The following is a 17006-nucleotide window of genomic DNA, read 5'->3' as shown; positions in this document are numbered from 1 at the left end:
GGTTAAGCTCCACGTTTTACCCAGTCCCACCGAGGACGTGCTTACTCGCAATAGCGGCCTTTTTTAACTATTAAATTTAAAACATACACAAAGTGCATGAAAAAAATACAACAGCACTTAGAACTAACAAATAGTAATATAAATAGCGCCCTTGACCTAGTCTGCAGCGCTTTCCTCGCGCCTCCAGTCCACCTGCGCCTGTGCATAGAGGCGAGGCCAACATTCCAGGCCGTCTCGCGCCGTCAGCTGACGGCGGCGGCCGCCAGCCACCCCCCGTCCCGTTCTCCGGTTGCTAGGAGAGCGCCGCTGACGTCAGGCTCTGGAAGTCTAAACGCCGAGGGGCTCGCGGGCCGAACGTCAGACCCTGCGGCCGGATCGAGCGGGAAGGCTGGCGCGATGTCCTGCACGCGGGCTTCTAACAACCCGGGCGGGGGCCACAAGAGACCCCGGAGCGACGCGGTCAACAAAGTGACGGTGGTGCTGGGAGCGCAGTGGGGCGATGAAGGCAAAGGAAAAGTAGTCGACTTGTTGGCTACCGAGTCCGACGTTGTGTGTAGATGCCAGGTGAGGCCGGGGGAGGACAGGTGAGCAGCTAGTCCTGGTGACAGAAGAGTTGTGCCTGGTGCCAGACCATCTGGATGAGGGGGGGTGGGGTTCGGTTTCTTATCATTAGCTTTCTATCTGGGCAGAAGTTTCAATGCACGTTGGCAGTAATTTCAGATTTTTTTTCTATACATGTGCGCAGTACTTAAAAAAAAAATATATATATATATTATTATTATTGACTGCATTTCTGCTAACGTCGTAAAGGGGAGAGAAGTTCTGAGACTCTGAACTGTGGTTACAGTAAGTTCCTGCCACACCACTTCAAAGGCTCTGTTGAGCTATAAACAGAAATAGCTGAGTCCATCACTGTGCTTTAAATATGCACCTGCTTTAGAGCAATGCAGTTAGCCAAGTTTTTATCTATAGTGCTGAGAAAAAAAAAGTTTGTGAACTCCCTAGGATGATTTGTATTTTAGCATAATTTTTATTCAGAACATGGTTAAATCTATCTAAACCCTGATAAAAAAGAAAACTAACCCCACTGAATAAAGCCAGAAATTATATACCGTATTTTGATTTTTTTGTATTCAACATAAAGTTTGAATAGTAAGTACGCTTGTAAACTTGTGTGAACCCTTTATTCTTTTATGGGTGGCGCTTTCTTGAGCTGCAATTTCAACTTAAGTGTTCTTGATCAATCTCTTATATCATCCTGGGAGGATTTTTTTTTTTAAATGAAAGCTTTTATTGAAAAATATACAAAAGTATACAGCAAGAGCACGGAACAACAACAAAGCACAAAGGAAAACACCAACAGTGCTGTCAGCAAATTAAACATATATAATAGCCCCAAAAACACAAAAACTAACAACAGAACCATCAAAACCACAGCAAAAGCCCCCCTCTCACCCCCCCAGGGACGAAGCTCAATGCCCACACCACCAGATAGGGTAAAGGGTCTCCTAACTCCACTAAGAAGCAGGAATAGGGTCTCCCCAGTTCAAGGCCCCCCGGTCAAGCCCCAATGTCAACGCCCCGCTCCACCCCCTCCACGAATCCCTATAGAGGCTTGAAAGCGACGCCAAATACGAGCATAGCCATGCTGTTTGCCATGCCGTAAAGCCGTCAAATGGTAAAGAAGCTGCCAGTCAGTCAAGCGCTGTTCCACCATATGCCAAGTGGGAGGTCGCCCCTGATTCCACAAGGATGCTATGGCCAACCGAGCAGCAGTGAAAGCTAACTTACAAAACAAAGAGTCTCCCCAATCAAGATCCAATTGGTCCAATTGGTGCCAATACAAAAGGGCATGTCTCCAGTCTACCGGAATCCGCAAATTAAGGATCCGGGACACTCGAGAGAAAACCCCAGTCCAAAAACCACTCACCCTCCCACACTGCCACCACATATGCAAATAGGTACCCACCTCCCCACAACCCCTCCAACAAAGAGCACTCGCCCCCCCCCCCCCGCGCCAACGAGACAGAGCCTGAGGAGTGTAGTACCACCGGAAAAGAACTTTATACCCGTTTTCGACCAACAAAGCTGCAATGCCCGCCGATGCAACTTCTCTCCAAATGTCCACCCAAGTGTCCAGAGAAATAGCAGACTCCCAATCCCCTTCCCAAGCTAACATGTAGGGCAGGGGCCTAGCCCCCCGGCCATTAAGGCACCGATATATAGTAGATAGAGCACCCTTCCGGAGAGTCGGGCCCAACAACAACTCAAAGGGAGTCTTGCCCTCCCGCAATTCCCTCAGTACCCCCGAGGCCCGCAAATAATGGATGGCCTGCAAGCAGGGAAACAAATCCCGAGCCGGAAGATCATAACGGTCCTGAAGCTCAGCAAAGGACCGAATACGGACCAAAACCGGATCCCACAATTGTCCCACACAAACCAAGCCCCGAGACTCCCACCTAGCAAACACACCCTCTCCCCGACCGGGCACAAAAGCCACATTATGGCGCAGCGGTGTATACCAAGAATGGCACCTACCCAACAACAAGCTACCCCGGGTCAGATTCCAAACCCGCAAGGAAGTGTCTACTGAAGATAAGACTCTCTCGGGTCTCACTCTCCCAGGTACCCAAGGCCTATGCATCAGTGTCACCCCATCGGAAAAGCTTTGCTCAAGCACCACCCACGGTTTCGGGTCCTGCACTTGCCACTCCAAGAGGGCGCGCAACTGAGCGGCCTGATAATATTTCACCACATTGGGGACCGCCAACCCCCCATCACCGCGACCCAAGCACATAACCAGCCGGCTCACTCGAGGTCTCCGACCAGTCCAAATAAAATAAAAAATATGCCGTTGCACCCCCTCCAATGTACGCCTACCCACCCAAAGCTGTAACACCTGAAATAAGAACAAGAGACGAGGCAATATCATCATCTTCACTATTTCCACCCTACCCAACCAGGAGAAGAATTGATCCTTCCAACCGGACAAGTCCCGTCGGATATGACGAAAAAGCGGGGGAAAATTAAGATCATAAACCTCCACTCCCGGCGGGCCGAAATAAACCCTAAGATAACGCAGAGAATGTTGAACCCAACGAAACGAAAACCGTTCCCGGAGGAAAATCACCCTGTCCAGGGGTAAATTAACATTGAGCAGCTCGGATTTCCCAACATTAACACGAAACCCCGACACCCATCCAAAAGCATCCAGCTCCCTCAATATAGCAGGCAAGGAACTCTCGGGATCCTCCACCGTGAAAAGAAGATCATCCGCAAACAGAGACAACTTACAGTCGCCACCCGGAACAGTAACCCCCCTAATATCCCGATTCATCCGCACCCTCTGCACTAGGGGTTCCACCGTTAAAGCAAAGAGGAGCGGGGAGAGAGGGAACCCCTGACGCGTTCCCCGGGCAAGAGAGAAAGAATCAGAGTAGCCCCCATTCACTTTAATACAGCCAACGGGGCGAGTATAGAGGACCCGAATCCATTCCCGAATACTCGGACCCAAACCCACAAAATCCACAACCCGAAACAAAAAAGGCCAGGAGACCCTATCAAAAGCCTTACCCTGGGAGGATTTTGACCCTTTTTTTTTTTTTTTTTAATACAGACAGGGCCTGCATTAGGAGGGGGTGAAAACAGGATCATTGTTCTGGTTCCCTAACCCTCTGTGATGCTGAATGAAATACAGTACAGCCTGCTGGTGGATTTTAGGAATCGTCTCCCAAATTTCTTTTCTGGGTTTTATCATGTTTAATTAATTATTAGTTCTGCATACAGACCTATTTAAACTATAACATTGCAGGGCTTCCTTGCATGAACAGATTGCCTCAGGTCTTAACCATAACAGTTCAGTAGAGTTTAGGCTTGGACTCTGACTTGATCAATCCAAAACACAGAGGCAGCGTTTTGCTCACTGCTGACACTTAGTCCCAAATATCTGGTTATTTTTGAGCTGGCTATCACATAGCCGCTTATGTTGATATTCAGCCCTTAAGCAGCCGTGAAATATTTGACATTGCATGCACAATAAATTTTAATAAAACTTGAAACTTGAACTTGTAGCGTAGAAAGATAGGACAGGATTTTATGTGGTCCCATTTTTTTTTTTTGCTAAACCTGGCTGCTTAAGGGCTGAATATCAACACTTAACCTGGCCAAGTGTTGACTCCCCATGGAATGCCCCCAACATAGCTGGCTTTGAGTTAGGCACCTATTGCAAATTTCAGTGGTGATTAACCGGTTGAGTGCCACTGAAAATTAACAGCTAGTTATGTGATTTAACCAGTTAGTGGCCGGCTAAAACACTTGTGAATGTTGGCTGGATAATTTCTTTCCATAGTTGATTTACTTGAATATTTAGGGTCCTTATCTTGCAAATTGGCTCAGACTGAGTTCACACTCTCAATTCCTCTATTTCAGTGGCTGGTCCATAGTTATGGAATTTTTTACCAGAGGTTCTTTAAGATTATGTAATAGTGTGAAATCATATAAAATGCTGTTGAAGACCCATTTGTTTTTCAAAGCAGATCTTCTGGCTAGAGAATGACACAGTGACAAAATTCATCACCGTTCCCATCCTCGTGGATAACCACGGGAAAACATCTCCATGTCATTCTTTAAGAAGAGAAGGAAGAATCAGAGTATAAATGATCACAACCACTGACCATCAAGCCTTGTATTGAAGAATACTAGTATAGAAGGACTGAGGTTGACACAGGATTGTTTCCCGCAGGGATGTGAATAGTGATGAATTTTGTCACTGTGTCATTCTCTAGTTCAGGCAGCTAACAGTTTTGTAATGTTCAAGATGTTTTGATGCTATTTTGATAAGATATGTATGTTTACTATACTCCACTTAGGTCTCTAAGCAGAATAATTTTTTTTTTTTAAATTAAATAAATATATTGCTATGTAATTCTTTTGCAAGCCTGAAGGAAAGTAATTTATTTATTGTCCAATTTAGTTTTCCCCAGTTCTGTATGTATGGGACTATTAAGTGGTTTCAAGGAGGTCTGAAGCATGTATTAATTAGAATTGACAATAAGATCAACATACTAACTTCTGTTGATTATAAAGATTAGAGGTTGCTGATGGCCATGAGTGTGGCAATCATGAGTAGTTTTTAATCCCCAATAAACATCTGGGCCCTGATTCTATAAAGTCCACCTAAAGTTAGGCATCAATATAGGCACTGTTTATATAAAACTTAGGTACCCATTACAGAATCATGCTTAGGCAGCGTTCAGCATCCTAATATTTAGAGATCCCCAATTTATGCTAGGGTTTTCTATGCCTAAAGTTAGGCACCAATATCAGAGCCTGACGGCACTTGATTCAAAAAGAGGCACCTAACTTGAAAACATGCCCATGATCTGCCTCTCGTCACACCCACTTTAAGCTCTTTGGGCTAGGCACCTATTTTTTTGATAGAATTGATTTTTTTGAGTTAGGTGCCTAACTTTCAATAAGTCCAATAAGAACATAAGAACATAAGCAGTGCCTCCGCCGGGTCAGACCATAGGTCCATCCCGCCCAGCAGTCCGCTCCCGCGGCGGCCCGAACAGGTCACGGCCTGTCTGAGTCACCAGAAGGGGCCCCCTTGCCACCTTGGTTTCCCATTGAGTCCTATCTTCCCATCGAAGTCCTAACCCTCCGGTCTTGCACATGCACGACCTGGTTGGATTTCTATACTTATTACCTGGTTAGCTTTCTATACCTGTGTTACATCCCAGAACCTCTCTCAGTATCCCACGATCCCCCTATCCCTCAGGAATCCGTCCAATCCCTGTTTGAATCCTTGTACCGTACTCTGCCTGATCACTTCCTTCGGTAGCGCATTCCAAGTGTCCACGACCTTTTGGGTGAAAAAAAACTTCCTTGCATTTGTTCTGAACCTATCTCCCTTCAGTTTCTCCGAATGCCCCCTCGTGCCTGAACCTATCTCCCTTAAAAGCTGATTGTGAGGTGTTGAGTGTCAATATCAACAATGATTAAACCTATTGCTCAATTAAATTAGGCGCCCTTTATAGAATCAGAGGCTGTAGGCTTTGCGGACTGTACCTGCTTTAAATATACTTACAGAACAATTCTATAATTCTCAAGGAAGTGGGGAAGCATTTTAATGTTGAGATTAGCAAGTTAAATACTGTTAGCAATACTTTTGCTTATAAAATAAAGACTGAATCACATTTAACCACCTATATATGTGGTTGGCATGACAGCAAATTGCCAACCAGTGTTTAAGCATAAATGACTGTAATCTGCACATAGTGGCGGGTGCAACTTTGCCTTTGTTGGACAGACTGGATGAGCCCTGCGAGTCTTTACTGGCATTTACTGTGCTGCTATGTAGAAAATAATTAAAGTTTTAATACAATAATAATATTATAACATTACCTTGTTGTTCTTGCTTCCTCTCTTTTGTTATTTTTATGTATTCTGTAATTTATTTATTTTTATTTTCTGTTTGACCAACTTATACATATAACGTGCAAGGGAGGGTAATTTTCAGAATGCAAAACTCAGCCATGTTCTTTTCCAAATTAGAACTACCAGCTTTAGGTGTACTTTGACCGTGAAAGGAGCGATTGAGAGCAGAGCAGAGGACAAAGTCTGAGAACCTGATAAGAGATCTATGCTGGGATATGCTCGGATCCCCAAGTACCACTTTGTAGTTTCCAGTAGCAAACATCTCAAAGGCCCATTTGCAGTCACTGACCATTAATTGACAAAATTAGCATGCAGTAATTGCAAAAACCTTAATTTTAACTGTTGGAGGCCTCCCTGGCAGTTTCTCATTTAGTTAATGCAGAGAAAATATCATTGCTGGCCTTAGACAGCTAATAATACAATACAAGTAGATACGCCTATTCAAGAGAGCAAGGTGTTGTAATTTCCTGAGAATCCCTTCTTCAGTATCAGCTCAATGAAGTTTAGTTAGTGTCCCCAATCAGCCACATCTTTATTTTCCTTTGTATATTTTAATTAGTAATAGTAAAGTTCAGTGAATTCACAGCGCTCCTCCCTTTTATTAAGGACTAACTATACAAACCAGTAAATTTGATTCCTGAGTTCATTTTTGCCTTTGAATTTATGGGAGGATGTTTTCAGATATACAGTAATTATTTATTTGATCTAATTTGCTTTTTCAGTTTTCTCTTGTTATTCAAAGATGTTAAAACAGGTATTGTATTATTTCTTGTTTTTGACTAAAGTTATGTCAAAATGGATAAAATGAAAATAAAGAATTAAAAAAAAGAGGTCTGTGTTAATAAAGGTACAGTAACTCCATCTAGGACTATGTTTCCCAAGTCGGACCTGGAGTACCTCCTTACCAGTCAGGTTTTCAGAATACACACAATGAATATGTATGAGATTGATTTGCATACACTGCTTCCATTGCCTGCAAATCTCTTTCATGCATGTTCTTTGCGGATATCCCGAAAACCTGACTGGCAAGGGGGTACTCCAGGACTGACTTGGGAAACGCTGCTCCAGGTCATCTGCCTATTTTATGCTGCATTCTGTGTTAACTGTTAGCAGTACTAGATTTGCATGTGCCCATCGCTGGCGATAGCAATCGGCACTTGTGCAGAATAAACGCACCCCCCCCAACAAATCAAAGATCTGCAGGAGGGATGCCCACTCCTTCATGCAACGCTTTCCCCCCTTACACCTCCACCCAGCAGCGGGAAAGATGCCCACTCTCTCCTGCTGCATTGCACAGTTACCCGGCACTGCTAACCCCCCTCCCCCTCACGGCAGCAGGAGAGATTCCCACTCTCTCCTGCCACCAAGAAGCAATGCTCCCTGACACCCCCCCCCCCGATCAGTGGGCGAGATGCCCACTCTCTCCTGATACATTGTGCAATCACCCAAAACTGCTACCCGCCTTCTCATAGCAGGAGAGATGCCCACTCCCTCTGCCAAGCAGTGCCCCCCCTGACATTCCCCAGCAATGGAGATATGCCCACTCCCTCCTGCCGCCAAGCAGCGCTCCTCCAATACCCCTTTGACAGTAGAGAGACGCCCACTCCCTCCTGCCACCAAGTAACTCCCCCCCACCTCCCATGCCTCCGATGACCCCCCCTCCACCTTACCTTGTTAATGATGGCTGGCTGGAGGGATGCCTTCTTTTTCCAGCCAGCAGGCCCGCCTCTTCAAAATGGCGGGCTTTCTCCTCCCCGGTGCATCCTGGGATGCACCAGGGAGGGGCCTAAGGCTCTGATTGGCCCAGGTTGAGCAAGGAATGTGTTTGGAGCAAAAGGGTTGGAGAAACAGGGGGATCATAGGATCTAAGCTGGAGTTACAGCCATGGATGTGCTCTTGAGGTGGCAGTAGGTGCAGTCACACTATCAGCAATTATGAGAGCTAATATGCAGTGCCAAGCTGCACCCTAGCTGTCATCTCTAGTCTCCCCACATCCGACCCCTTCTCATATGAAGCAGCCAGTATGGGTGTGCATCCATGCTGCGGTTATAATGCAGAGTAGACATTAGCAACCATCAATACTAACATCCACCACGTGGCAAAACCCTTACTAGCTGCATATGTAGCTTAGTTAAAGAGCCCCTTCATATTATAATATGTAAAGATTGTCACATGACATTTTACAGTTCAGGTTAAGGTATTTGTGGACCAGTTATTAGTAATTGATATTATTAATGCTGCTTTCAAAGTAGAAAGGTATACACAGCTTCTTTCAACGTCATCCTTCAGTGCAGTATGAATTTAAAAGGCCTGTGAAATAGATAAATCTGATCTGTAGATTCTAGTACTGTTATGTTACATTTTTCTTTGAACTGTTTTGTCTAAAATTTGAATGGTCCTTAGTATTATCACACTGGTTATAGTATCTAAAGGTACTTATTTTATTGCTTTCAGGGAACTGATCCTTTTTTTCAAGAAAATCTAATATAATAAAATGGTAAGCTGCGCATGTGCACTTCCTATGCATGCGTCCGTTTTCCGTGAGCTGTAGCGACCCATAGGAAGTGCGCATGCGCGGCTTACGGTCTGGCCTCACGCGAGGCAAGACAAGTGCGCATGCGCGCCCTTCCCTGCTCTCCACCTGTGGAACGGCGGCTGCCGGCCGCTAGCACCCCCTACTCTCTCCGTCACCTCCCGGCTCCAGCGGCGTAGGCAGCACTATAAACACGTTGCTTCGCGCCCTTCTCTGCCGATTTCCTCTGCCGCGTCTCTGATGACATCATCGGAGACAGACGCGGCAGAGGAAATCGCCAGTAGAAGGCCGCGAAGCAGCGTGTTTAAAGTGCTGCCTACGCGGCTGGAGCCCCGAGGTTTGTCGGAGGTGGGAGGGTCGACAACGGCAGTAAAAGAAGGGGGAGGGGCCGAACGGAGCAGGGAAGAGAAGGTAAGAGAAGGGAAAGGGGGAGTGGGGGAAAATGCTGCTACTGCTTCTACACAGGAAAGGGGGGGATAGGAGGGAAATGCTGTTGCTGCTGCATAGGGAAGTGGGATGGAAATGCTGCTGCACAGGGAAAAGGGGCCATGGAGAGACAGGGAGAGGGATAGGGGGCTGCTTTGGGGGGAGGGGTGTGCTGGGGGGAGACAGAAGGGGCCATGGAGAGATAGGGAAAGGGGGCTGCTTTGGGGGGAGGTGTTCTGGGGACAGACAGCTTTGCTCTGGGGGGGAAGACAGAAGAGGGCCATGGAGAGACATTTGGGGGGGAGGTGGGTGCTGGGGGCAGACAGCTTTGCTTGGGGGGGGAGGGGATACAGAAGGATACAGACAGCGGCCAAGGAGAGAGAGATTAAAAAACACAGACAGACAGACACAACTATTCTAGCACTCGTTAATGTAACAGGCTTAAAGACTAGTTCATAATAAGCATTTAGGTGATACATAACAAACAGAAAATAACACAAGTTACGTGTCTCCTGTTTAGAAAATAATATGGTAGCACCTGAGAAAAAAGGTGCTGGACTTTGTAAACACCCCCAAATAGCTTTTGATCTGTTTTGCCATTTATGAGACCCGGACCCTAGAAGTCTGCCCAACATTGGTCTTACTTCCCAACCTTTAAAGCTGCCATCAAAACTCACTTCAGTTATGAGTTTAAGGAGGGGTGGGCGAGGGGGGCAGTTCACCCTGGTGCTATCTTGTTAAGGGCGTGGCACCCCTCCTCTTCTCTTGCCTCCCCCCTCCCGCTCCTCTCCGTGCTGCGTACCCCTTGTCTTCCCCCCGTACCTTTTTTTTAATTCCCCAGAGTGAGGTTGCTGCTCGCATCGGCACTCTCTCTGATGTCACTTCCGGGACCCACACCTAGGAAGTGACGTCGGAGGGCAGGTCAACACCAACGTAGGCGTGCTACTCATACAAGAGACGTTAAAAAGGTAGAGGGAAAGAGAAGGGGTGCACGCACGGCAGGAGGGTGGGGAAGTAGTCGGTGGAGGGGTGCCACTGCCCCAGGCACCGCTCACCTTTACTGCGCCACTGCTTAGATGTCATCCTTTTTCTATATTGTGATCTTCTGTGTTTAGCCCACACATTCTTGAATTCTATCACTGTTTTTGTCTTCACAGCCTCCTGTGGGCATCTACCACGCTTTCTGTGAAAAAGTATTTCCTGACATTGCTCCTAAGTCTTCCCCTGCAACCTCAGCTCATAACTTCTACTGTAGCTCTACCACTCCCCCTTCTCTTTAAATGCAATAATAGAAGAAGAACCCCCCCCCAGGAAATTTTCAATTTTCTAATTGTTGTAGAAATGGCCTTAGTGTACAGGAAAAACTATTGTAAGAGCATGCAAAAGCCACATTTTACCGCGCTCAGCTCATAACTTCTACTGTAGCTCTACCACTTCGCATTCTCTTTAAATGCAATTAGTTTTGGGTGTGCTCTTGTTTTGTTTTGTTTTTAAAAAGCAGCTTGTTTGAGTACTATATACCTCATTCATCATCTGAACTTACAAGTCATGTGTAGATATGCTGAGTGAAAACATTGTGATTTTAAATTACAGTTGCATCTCTCCCACCCTCAGTTATCAAGGAGATTTTTTTTGTGCCTGGAGTTCATTGAATTGCAGTTGTGTATGAGAATGAAAAGACCTTTGTCATCATCCATGCTTTAATTCAGTCTGAAAGCAAAGAGAATTATTCAAACAAGTGCCACATTGTGCTGCAAGCTAAATATTCTTGCGTTCTTTGACACTTCTCTACCTTATTATGTCTGTTCAGTATTTTCTGGAGTAATCTTGCAGAAAATTTAGTAGGGAAGGTTTTTTAATTTTTTTTACAAATTATAATTTTATAGTGCATAGTGAGGTCTCTTCCCTAAAGAGCCTACAACCAAGGTGGGTACCTGAGGCCACTGGAGATAAAAGGGTTATTTTACTAAGCTGCGGTAAAATGTGGCTTTAGCATGCTCTTACAATAGTTTTACCTGTACACTTAAGGCCATTTCTACAACAATCAAAAAATTGCAAATTTCCTGGGGGGAGTTTGGGGGGGTTCTATTAATGACCTTGGGCAAGTCACTTAATCCCCCCATTGCCCCAGGTACATTAGATAGATTGTGAGCCCACTGTGACAGACAAGGAAAACTGTTTGAGTACCTGAAAAAATGCATGTAAACCGTTCTGAGCTCCCCTGGGAGAACGGTATAGAAAATTCAATAAATAAATAAAAAAAAATAATAATAATAATGGCCATGCACAAATGTTATAAGCTGTATAAAAAAGAGGGATTCAAAGTACAACCCACAAAGAAACACACACAAAAAAAGCACAAAGGTCCTTCAAGTTCCGGGTAAATCCTGCTTTAATGATGGACCCGACACGGGCTGTGTTTTGGCGTCTCTGCCTGCGTCACTACTACTATTTATCATTTCTATAGCGCTGAAAGGGGTACACAGCACTGTACATTTAAGAAGAACTTACAATCTAATTTGGACAGACAGACAGGACATCTCAGGGTTGGGGAGATTCTGGTAAAAGGAATGATACAATGGGTCTAGGTGTCTGACAGTGAGTGGAGTAAAAAAGCTGAAAGCAACTTAAAGTGGGCTTTTAGCTTGGATTTGAATACTGATAGAGACAGAGCAGGATGTATTGATCCTGGCAACCTGTTCCAGGCATTGCAAGAAAGAAGGGACAGAGCCTGGAGTTGGCAGCTGAGGAGAAGAGTACAGATAAGAGGGACTTACTTATCTGATGAATGGAGTTCATAGGGGGAGCATAGGAGGAGATAAGTGAGAAGAAGTATTGGGGGGGGGGGGGGCGGCTACAGAGTGAATGCACTTGTATGCCAGTAAGAGGAGTTTGAACTGTATTCAGAAATGGATGGGGAGCCAATGAAGTGACTTGAGATGGGTAATGTGAGCATAGCAGCTCTTGCAGAGTATTGCAGAGTCATGCAGCAGTATTTTGAATGGATTGAAGGGGTGAGAGACGGATGCGCGGGAGACCTGAGAGAAGTACGTTGCAGTAGTCTTAAGCATGAGGTGATGAGAGCATGAATAAAGGTTTTGTTAGTGTGTTCAGAGAGGCGAGGTCGGATTTTGGTAATATTATAGAGGAGGAAGCGACAGGTTTTAGTGGTTTGTTGGATCTGAACCGAGAGGGGGAGAGAGGAGTCGGGGGTCAGAAGGTCTTGTAATTCAGTATAAAAGATCAAAATACTTGATGAACAAAATTTTTACCCAAACTTGTGAAAAAGAGACACACTCAGACTAGATGGGTTGGAGTAAGTTTTGACGGAGATTTCGGCAGTTGGAACCCAAGCACAGTACCGGGTAGAGCTTTGGATTCTTGCCCAGAAATAGCTAAGAAGAAAAAATGTAAATTGAATCATGTTGGGCAGACTGGATGGGTCATTTGGGTCTTTATCTGCTGTCATCTACTATGCCACAAAGAGCTGAGCTGCACATATAGGTTCTGCTTTCCATTCTTGCCATGGGAGTATTTACCCTTACCTATTTTGCTAATCCTGTGCTAACCAGTTAGTAATTAGTAATACGGATGCGCTAACTTTTTAGCTCAGGAATGCCCACTCTCCGCTCCTCTAACAAAAATAAAAAATCTTTTTGTGCACGGGTAGCACATGCTAGCGCTTACCACAGCTTCATAAAAGGACCCTAAAATAACTTGTCCAAATAGCATCAGTGGGAAAAACAGTCCATTGAAGTAACCAGGTCACTCATCTGTGCAGATCACACTCAAATCAGAAACATTATAAAATACCCCTGAGATTGAGAGTTTGGAGGTTAAAGGTAAGTGGGGAAAAAAATGGCAGAATACCGGTGCCGACACCTAAGGAAGCAGTACATGATCAGGGTCAGCTGTTAATGAGCACCATTCAGAAGACAGACCAGGGTGACTGTAATAGATGGCCTTGAAGCAGCAAAAGCACTGTGATAAGGCAATGGTCAGTGCCAGGGGGATGATGGGGTGCTTGGAAGGAGATATAGCAAGCAGAGGGAAGGAAGTAATATCCAGGGCAGGATTAACACTGGTGAGTCCTAAGCAAACAATTGTGTTTATCCCCTGACTCCCCATCTCCCATTGCAATATGAAAATATTTAAAAACTTGCACAGATGGGTCTTGCATGGTTCTAATCACAAAGAAAAGCCAGCAGAGGGAGGCAGTAGTAGGGTAAACAAGAGTTGTTGGCCATCTTCTCCTGCCAACTGGAGGACAATGCACAGGGTGTCAGGAAAACAGACAGATCTCTGTGGTGGTGGAAGTGGTCCTGGCCCATATTCACTCTTCTTTCTGACCGCAGCTAATTTCATGATAAGTCTTTGTTGAGACTATCCAGTGGTTTCAGTTATTAGAACTTTGGAGTTACTTTTTTGATGATCATCTATCTTTAGTACCCCATGTTACCCATTTGATAAAAAATCTTTTGGGCTATTCTGGAAATTGAGAAGGATTAGGAAGTATTTTGGGATCACTATCAATTTCGCTTATTAGTTCAATCTCTCTATTTTTTATCATTAATTGATTATTGTAATACTACTTCCTTAGATTGCCTTAAGTTGATATTGCATAAATTACAAATTCTGCAAAATACAGCTATTAGGCTTATATTTGGATTGAAAAAACAAGATAGAATTACATCAAATACAGTCATGTGTAAAAATTAGGACCCCCCCTGAAATATTCAGTCCTTTCTTAAGAAATGTTCACATATCAATGTCAAATCTGATTTTATTTATCTCTGGAAAAGAAAGTAATGTAATTGCAGGTAAACAACAAAAATTTTCCTTGATTTACTTATGAAACAAAAATGTGTATTCTTCCTGGATAACTGACCCAACCTCTTGTAATGAAATCCGACCTCGAACTGAATAAGTAAAGGTGGAATAGCCAACCTGATTAACTTAACATAACACATCTGCAATGAATATGCATGAAATAGATTTGCATATAATGGAGGCAGGATATGCAAATCAGTTTCATGAGGATATTCAGAAAACCTGACTGGCATGGGGGGTACTCCAGGGCCAACTTGGGAAACACTGCTATAGTGTGTGCATATGTGTTTGGAACATAAAACAGGGTCTCAAAGTCCCTCCTTGAGGGCCGTAATCCAGTCGGGTTTTCAGGATTTCCCCAATGAATATGCATGAGACCTATGTGCATGAACTGCTTTCAATGCATATTCATTGGGGAAATCCGGAAAACCCGACTGGAATTGGCCCTCAAGGAGGGACTTTGGAGACCCCTGGACTAACAGATTCTCATGACTGTGAGCCTTGCAGTGATGTCAGTATTGAACATATGTTTAGGTTAGGGAGCCACAGCCATGAGAGGTACTTTAACAAGAAAAGGAGGGAAGGGGACCCTCTTCCCCTCCCAACTCATGGGTCTTCAGACAGAGTCCCCATCCTAGATGAAAGAGGATGATCCTTCTCCTTTTTTACTACAGGAGCCCTTCAGTGGAATTTTTGCTTGGGTCTACCATTTGGGCTTGAGGTGTTTATGTACTTTTTCTAAACATGCACAGTATTATAAAGTAGCAAAGAAGCAGCCAGATTTAAGGATGGTGGCATTGGCCAAAGCAGGAAGCAGCTCTTCAGTCACCATGTATAGTGCCAATCGGACAGCTTGTCAGGAGACAGAATAACACAGCTGTTTTACGTATGGGTTTCTCCTTTGAGAATCAGTAAGGTCATTACCATCAGAAATATAAATACTGCAGGAGAAGGTCAGGTTTAAAGTTACTGAAACCATTACTACAAAACAAGGCCCACTCTTGTTCTGTCATTTTAAATTCATTTGGGATAATAAGAAATGCCAGAATAAAACAAGACATCAGCACAGCCAGAAATGTAGCATCTTTCCTTCAGTCTTTTCTTGCATAAATGACATGAAATATCAAGTGGTGGTCATTTTTGCAGTAAGCAGGGAAATGGGGAATATGTGGTGCAATGGTTGGAGCTACAGCCTCAGCACCCTGAAGTTGTGGGTTCAAATCCCATGCTGCTCCTTATGACCCTGGACAAATCACTTAATCCCCCATTGCCCCAGGCACATTAGGTAGAGTGTGAGCCCACCAGGACAGATAGGGAAAAATTCTTGAGTACCTGAATGTAAACAGCTTAGGCTATAATTGGTATATAAATACTTAAATAAAATACAGGTAGTGATAGCATATTGAAGTACTCCCTGCTTAAATTTTGGCCAGATCTCTTATATCCTTCAATCTTGTTAACTTAGTGGTTCCCAAACCTGGTCCTGGAGGCTCCCCAGTCAGTCAGGTTTTCAGGATATCCCCATGAATATTTGAGAGAGATTTGCATGCAGTGGAAGCAGTGCATGCAAATCTCTCTCATGAAGTTTCCAAGTTTATTAGTTCCTTGATATATCGTCTGTCAAATATATCTAAACGCTTTACAATAAAATGCTTTATATAAATAAAAACAGTATTAAAAGAAAAATTAAAAGATTTTCATAAACAGTACTTAAATAACTAACATGAAACAAAGAGGCTGTGGGGGAGGGGGAATACATCGTAACATTGAGATAAAAAATTTGGAGAGGGAGGGAAAAAGGGATGAATGTGGATATCCTGAAAACTTGACTGACTGGGGTGCCTCTAGGACCAGGTTGGGAACCACTGCATTAAGTGTTTAATGCACTTTAATAAAAATAAGTATACCCTAGTGCAGGGGTAGGCAGTCTTGGTCCTGGAGGGCTGCAACCCAATTGGATTTTCAGGATTTTCCCAATGAATATGCATGAGATATTTGCATGCAGTGGAGGCAGGGCATGCAAATAGATTGTATGCATATTCATTGGGGAAATCCTGAAAACTCAACTGGGTTGCAGCCCTCAAGGACAAAGGTTGCTCACCCCTGCCCTAATTGATCTCAACAAAGTTCTCGGGTGCAAAAACCTAGGTAGTCAAGGTTTTCAGAATATTCACAATGAATATGTGCATATTCACTGTGAATATCCTGTAAATGTGATTGGCTGGGTATGTCCTGAGGACTGGGTTAAGAACCCTTGCTAGAACAAAAGAAAGTGAGGGGATAATAAAGGCATTTAAATATCTCGGAAGTTTAAATAATATACAAAAAGCAAACATTTTTCCTGATATATTGTAGTTCCTTTCCTTTATAAATGTTTTTATTATTTTAAACTGCTTTGATTATTACTTTATCAAGTGCCATTAAATATTAAGGACTAGATTCAGTAAATGGTGCCGAAAAAAAAGTGCGCTGAATGTTATTCTATAAATGGTGCTCTAAGTTGGGTACTGTTTGTAGAATGGCATGTGGTGCTGGAATCCATGCTCAGTTTTACATGCAAGGATTTACTCTAGCTGAAATCCGGAATAAATCCTCATGCATTAATTTGGTTTGGATCCCCGAATTCTATAGTGCTGCGCACATCTTTAGTAAGGGCCAGATTCTGTAAAGTATGTCTAAAATTTAGGTGGTGTTTAGACGTCCAGCCACAGAATGCTGAGCGCGATTCTATAATTCATAGACGCACTATAGAGAATCGCGCTCAGCAGCACTGAGCGAA

The 17006-nt window shown here is 44.1% G+C and overlaps 1 protein-coding gene across 1 annotated transcript in view; it reads left to right on the top strand.

Annotated features, from left to right (window-relative positions):
* The first annotated feature begins 288 nt into the window (after nucleotides 1–288).
* Nucleotides 289–17006, top strand: part of ADSS1 (adenylosuccinate synthase 1) — a 101506-nt gene continuing 84788 nt past the window's right edge. The window contains exon 1 of the mRNA XM_033951835.1: nucleotides 289–564. Coding sequence (XP_033807726.1) covers nucleotides 397–564 — 168 coding nt within the window. The 5' untranslated portion in view covers nucleotides 289–396. The remainder of the gene's footprint in view (nucleotides 565–17006) is intronic.

Source organism: Geotrypetes seraphini, chromosome 7 (genome assembly GCF_902459505.1).
Source record: "Geotrypetes seraphini chromosome 7, aGeoSer1.1, whole genome shotgun sequence".
NCBI lineage: Eukaryota > Metazoa > Chordata > Amphibia > Gymnophiona > Dermophiidae > Geotrypetes > Geotrypetes seraphini.
The sequence above is the reverse complement of the archived record's forward strand: the minus strand, read 5'-3'. Positions and strand labels throughout refer to the sequence as shown.